General features: G+C 51.7%; 1 protein-coding gene across 3 annotated transcripts in view; it reads left to right on the top strand.

The window, feature by feature from the left end:
• Positions 1–5932, top strand: part of LOC111144080 (cell division cycle 25A) — a 23466-nt gene extending 17534 nt beyond the window's left edge. For all 3 annotated transcript variants that reach the window (XM_022498183.1, XM_022498182.1, XM_022498181.1), the window contains 5 exons: positions 1610–1672; positions 1768–1866; positions 2919–3049; positions 4985–5096; positions 5307–5932. In XM_022498183.1, coding sequence (XP_022353891.1) covers positions 1610–1672; positions 1768–1866; positions 2919–3049; positions 4985–5096; positions 5307–5447 — 546 coding nt within the window. In that variant the 3' untranslated portion in view covers positions 5448–5932. The remainder of the gene's footprint in view (positions 1–1609; positions 1673–1767; positions 1867–2918; positions 3050–4984; positions 5097–5306) is intronic.
• The last annotated feature ends 267 nt before the right edge of the window (positions 5933–6199 follow it).

Genomic DNA, 6199 nt, shown 5'->3' with positions numbered 1-6199 from the left:
CAGAGAGGCAGGCAGAGAGAGAGGAAGGGAAGCAGGCTCCCTGCTGAGCAGAGAGCCCGATGCAGGACTCGATCCCAGGACCCCGGGATCATGACCCGAGCTGAAGGCAGTGGCTTAACCCACTGAGCCACCCAGGCGCCCTCTCCAAGGTAATTCTAAACAGACGCAAGGAGCTCTGGCTATGTGATTTGGACTTTGGGTGTTTCCTAGAACCTCCCTCAGCCTTTCTCCCTCCCTGGGGTGGCTCTTGCAATGCCCCCAAGGGGACACAGTTTGAAGTTTTTAAAGGTAAGGAAACAGTCTCATGATCTGATGTATCTTGCTCTCTCTGGCACTGTCAACCTTACTGGTACTGATCAGACAAAGTAGGAAGCCACCAACCAGCCACCTCGACTCCAGCCCAAAGGCCAGGATCCTTGGGAACTGTTTCTGATTATAAAAATAGTAATGCAGTAAAGTACAAAGAAGCAAGAATAAACCCGTAGCCTCACAATATGACTGTGTATCAAAAGGTTATCTTAGAAAATCCTAAGTTGACAAATTTCTCTGTTGTCCAGAAAAGCATAGTCTTTGAGGGAGAAGGCCCTGAGGGAAGTGTGGAGGAAGATCTGAGGCCTGATACATCCGGATTTGCTGAGTGGAGGACTTGGTAGCCTTTGGGCTGTGGTGAAATACGAGGGTGGGACAGAGAAGGTAGCGGCTGGTTCAGCCACAAGGACGTGAAGGCTACCAGATCAATTTCTTATTCATTAGTTTAGCTAGCATTTGTTGAAGCATTTACTGTTACGTATTAAGCAAAGATGCCAGTATGAGACCCAGTCCCTTCCCTCAAAACACTTCTCATGTGGTAAGACTTGCTGTGCCATGGACTATGGACTGCACAGTAGATGGAAGTGAAGGTCAGTGCAGTGTAAGCAGACTGGGAGAAATGAAGATGGGTTGTCCCAGCTAGAAGATTGGGGAAGGTACGGGTCTGAGCCATATTTCACATTTCAGCCAGGTAGGTTTTGAAGGAATAGAGACCTGTAAGGGGATTAAAAATAGGAGACAATTCTGTCTGAAGGGAAGAGCAAGCAGATGCTGGGTGTGTCCTCGTTGATGGAACCTTCCATTTGAATTGAAGCTGTTGGTTATATTTGTCATAATGACCTTACAAATGTCCATGGGGACGCGTGAGCTCTTGATTCAGCGAATTGCCCTAATGAGTACTTGCCGATGTGCCTGTCTTTCCCCTCAAGGCCAGGCCAGGTCTCATTTTTCCCATCTCCAATGCCCAGCACCATGTTCCTGCCAATCTGGCTACTGAGATGAAGGTTCCTGACAAGGAGGGGGAAGGAAATTACCTGAGTTTTCTGTATGTTTTCTGGCTTACTAGCTAGCTAACCTCAGATAGGGTGCCCAGCTTTACACATGAGAATGAGGATAATAGCCTTTTAGGTATGAGCAAACATGCGATGTCAGGATGGTCACAAAGTGCCTAGATGAGTAACCTGCCTATACTATTAAGGTTTGTGTATAAAGCTGCCTCTTGCCAGGCAGGCTAGCAGTGTAAATGTTGCATTTATAGGCCTTTTGAGATTTACTAAGTATCTTCCCCCCCCCCCCCAAGGGTTATCTCTTTCATACAGTTGCTGGGAAGCATCAGGATTTAAAATACATCTCTCCAGAAATTGTAAGTCGTCTTTTTGGATCCTGCCACCCATGGGGTATTTGCATCTAGCTATTCCTGGCAGCCCAAGTTGATTCTCCTGGGCTCTCTGTCCACAGATGGCATCTGTTTTAAACGGCAAGTTTGCCAGCCTCATTAAAGAATTTGTTATCATTGACTGCCGGTACCCATATGAATATGAGGGAGGCCACATCAAGGTATGTTCCTGAGACTTGCTGGTGAGCTCTGCTGTTGTGGGAGGCATAGAAGGAGCCCTGACACGATCTGTGATTTTATTTATTTATTTTTTATTTTTTATTTTTTTTTAAGATTTTATTTATTTATTTGAGAGACAACAAGAGTGAGAGAGAACAATAGACTCTCTGCTGAGCAGGGAGCCAGGTGCCCACCTCAGTCCCAGGACCTTGGGATCATGACCTGAGCTGAAGGCAGACACTTAAGACTGAGCCACCCAGGCGCCCCACGGATGCGATTTTTTAAAAGGTGGCAGGATGGTCAGGGTGTGTGGGTGGCTTAGTTGGTTAAGCGTCCTCCAACTCTTGATCCCAGCTCAGGTCTTGATCCTAGGGTTGTGAGTACAAGTCCTAAATAGGGCTCCACACTGGGCATGGATCCTACTTTAAAAATAAATAAAAAGCAAATTAAAGGGGGAGGGGTGTGACACCTGGCTGCTTATTAGCTCGCATGCTGGTTATGAGAATTTTTGAAAGAGGCCTCGATTCCTGGGGCAGTGAAGAACGTTGCCTGGCCTGCGCTGCTCACCGCACTGCCGCAGGTGCTCGCTGTCCTAGGCCTCACACCGGCACCATCCAGGGCGTTTCTAGGTGGTACCCACTGATTGCTAAGCCAGGCCTGAGCATTCCAAGGCTCCTGACCAGAAGCCAGTCTCTGGGGACGTATCTCCGTCTATGCCAGGCTTAGATACCTCTAAGTCTGTAATGGAATTAAGCCGCAGGGTGGAGGGCGGGTGTTGTGACACCGTTTCCCAGGAAGAAAGTGACTGGTTTTGCCAGCTTAATCTTTTAACCAATAAAATAGTGTTGAAATATATAGTAAAGGGATACATTCAGTACGTGGGTGTTTGCCACTGTCTCAGGGGCTTTCGAAAGTCCCAAATTCATAAATACCAGTCATGTCCACCATAGTCGTAACAGAATATGATGAGGTACCAATTAAAGATGACTCTCCCAGAATCCTTATTGGCAAGTGTGATGCATACGGGTGCCAAGAGTCTCTGGTTCCTCCACAGGGTGCGGTGAACTTGCACATGGAGGAGGAGGTCGAGGACTTCTTACTCAAGAAGCCCATTGTACCTACTGATGGCAAGCGCGTCATTGTCGTGTTCCATTGCGAGTTCTCTTCTGAGCGAGGTCCTCGCATGTGAGTGTTGCGTGCAGCTGGGCTCTGGGGCGCGGGCCTGCGGTAACTGGGGGGATGTGGCTGGGGATGGCTCACGCTCGGGGCAGACATCAGCACACTGAGCACCCTATCACACCTCCTGAGTCATTTCCATACCCTCGCCTGCACGCATGCAAATGTTGGCTTTGTGAAAGTTCAAATTCATGTGTAGCAGATGTTTTCCCAAATTCTTATCTATTAAACCGTCATTTGATTTGATGAACAGCTTCCTTGAGTGTGGCTTTTTATAGGTTTGACCTAGCAGTTTCTGTTGCCAAGGGCTTTGGGCCTTCTCCAGCCTGGCCCTGTCTTGGATGCTAGTGTGGTCTGTGCTGGGAGAACAGGGGGGCAGCTGGAGAGGGGGGTGGGGGCTGGGGCAGGGCGGGGTACAGCTTTGACCAGGGTGGGCCAAGGTAAACTTTTCATAGGCCCGCAGGCCTAGATTCTTACGCAGCCTTTTCATTTTGAACCAGTTCAAAAGTCAGGCCACATGGGGACACCTGGGGGGCGCAGTCTGTTAAAAGTCCCAACTCTTCACTTTGGCTCAAGTCATGGTCCCCAGCTTTGGGCTCTGTGCTCAGCAGGGAGTCTGCTTGAGATCACCTCCCTCCCTCTGCCACCACCCGGCCCCCAACACCACACATACACTCAAATCCCTTTTAAAAAAATTGTTTTTAATTTATTTATTTGAGAGAGCATGTGCAGGAGTGGGGAGGAGGCGGAGGGAGAAGCAAATTCCCTGCTGAGCAGGGAGCCCCACACAGAGCTTGATCCCAGAACCCTGAGATCATGACCTGAGTCGAAGGGAGATGCTTAACTAAGCTGCCCAGATGCCCCTATGTAAAAAAAGGGGGAGGGGCTTTGCCTGAATGTGCTTCACCTGACGTCCACAGCGCCAATGTTTTGCCTCACTGGCCCACATGCACCCGTAGCAGCAACTTGTCTCCCCACCTCCCTCCCAAGGACAGGGACTTGCCCTGAACTTGGCACAAAACTGTTCACAGGAAGAGGCAGGGTTTCAGCGAGGACTCCTGTTCCTTCACGAGTGGGATTACTCATTCGCTCTACAGGTCCTGTTGCCTCTCGCCTGCTAGAAGGTGTTCTGGGCACTGCAGGGAACAGCAAAACGTAGGAGAGCAAAAAATCTTGGCCTTCACGGAGCTTGCATTGCTGGGTGGGCAGAAAAGACAAACAATAAAAAATAAGTCAGCTACTCAGTGTGTTAGAAGGTGCTTCGGAGACAAATAAGATGAGAGGTAGGTGCCCCCAGCACGTTGGAGGAGCAGCAAGGCGGCAAGAGTGGCTGGAGTGGGGAGAGGGAGAGTGGCGGGGGTGGGGTGCCACGTTGTGGGCCCCTGGGAGGACTTCGGCTTTGGTATCAGGGATTGGGAGCTCAGGAGCCAAGGCCGGGTGAGGGCTGTTAGTAAGATCTTCAGAATTCAGTCCAAGCAGAGGGTGGAAGGAGGCGCCCTGAGGCAGGAGCCAGCTCAGCCTCTTTAAAAGCCACAGGAAGAAGGCAGCCGGCTTACACAAGAAGTAAGGGAGGGACCCCGGTCGTGGATGTGCCAGGAGCGGAGACTGCAGTGGGGAGCTGGCTCAGAAGCTGTCACTCCATGTGGGCAGCTCCATGTCACTCCGGTGGGGGCAGGGAGGATGCTGGGCAGGGGCCGGATGGTAGGGCTGTTTAACTCGGAGGAAGGACCATTGGGGAGAGACCGTGTCCCTCCCACCACCTGGGAACTCTTCCTAAAGATCACGTGTGACCAGGAACGCACAGCTCAACACTGTTTCCACGAATGACCGGGAGATTGGGAAGCTGTGTGAGGAGTGTTCGCACCGCCCCGCCGTGCTTGCTGCGTTGTGTCATGTTCTCTGCGTCACAAGGGCTCACCTCGCTTTGGCCTGCCTTCTTTGTAGGTGCCGATACGTGAGAGAGAGAGATCGGCTTGGTAACGAGTATCCCAAACTCCACTACCCTGAGCTGTATGTCCTGAAGGGCGGGTACAAGGAGTTCTTCCTGAAATGCCAGGTAAGGGGGAGTCTCTGGAGGGCGTAGTGCCCCCTCATCCAGCTTGGACGGTCCGATCTGTCTGGTGGGCATGGCTGTGTCTCATCTGGGGATCTGCCCTGCACGGAGAAGGGCCCTGGAACGTGCTGTCCAGTGGGCGCTGCTCCCAGCCTTGCATGTCGGGGGAGCCATGAGGCGGGGGCCCCTCATCTCATCCTCTCCCATCTGCAGTCTCACTGTGAGCCCCCCAGCTACCGCCCCATGCACCACGAGGACTTCAAAGAAGACCTAAAGAAGTTCCGCACCAAGAGCCGGACCTGGGCAGGGGAGAAGAGCAAAAGGGAGATGTACAGCCGTCTGAAGAAGCTGTGAGGGTGGCCACGCCGGACTACAGCAGCCTGAGCTTCCCTCCGTGCCTCCCCCCTTCCCTCTTCGCTGCAGAGAAACGTGAGCGAAGGGGCCAGCCGTGTGCGCAACGTGCGGAGAGAGGACCGGGGCTGGTTCGCCTTACCCCCGCCTCTGCGCTCCCGGGCTGGGAGCCTCTTCTGTCCCTGTAAGACGTTCTCCTTCTGCCTCGGGACTGGCTGCCAAGGCTGTCACTGGCCACAGCATCGTTCCGAGCACCGAGTCAGGAAGTTCTGACTTCTCATGCCCCGACCGCCCCTGGCCGTTGGACAGACCACCTGGGGCCTTATGGTCCACTGTCCTCTCCGGAGGGGAGGCGTCGGAGAGTGAGAGAGAAGTCACGGAAGCAGAAATGCTGCTGGCCAGATACCAAAGACAGCCTGGGAAGGGAACGGTCTCAGTGGGATAACCCGTATCTTTAATTTATTCAACTTCATCAATCACTTTAATTTTTTTTTTTTTTTTTTTATTCCTGGAGACTTTTATTTAACTGCTTCTTTAAGTCATAATACTGCCATTCTGGGTAGGGTTTTATCATCCCAGGGACTACCTCTGCTTTTTAGAAAAAAAAAAAAAAAAAAAGATGGGAGAGAAGAAGCAAACTTGTGTCGAGGGACAGACCTAGGAGCTCTGTCACCCCCAGGAGGCACTGTGGTACTGGGGCTGCTGCTATTTAAAGCCAAGGACTGAGGTACCAGTAGGAGTGGGCACTGGACTCA

This window comes from Enhydra lutris, unplaced genomic scaffold (genome assembly GCF_002288905.1).
Source record: "Enhydra lutris kenyoni isolate GAN:26980312 unplaced genomic scaffold, ASM228890v2 scaffoldscaffold10, whole genome shotgun sequence".
In the NCBI taxonomy this organism is placed as follows: Eukaryota; Metazoa; Chordata; class Mammalia; order Carnivora; family Mustelidae; genus Enhydra; species Enhydra lutris.
The sequence above is the reverse complement of the archived record's forward strand: the minus strand, read 5'-3'. Positions and strand labels throughout refer to the sequence as shown.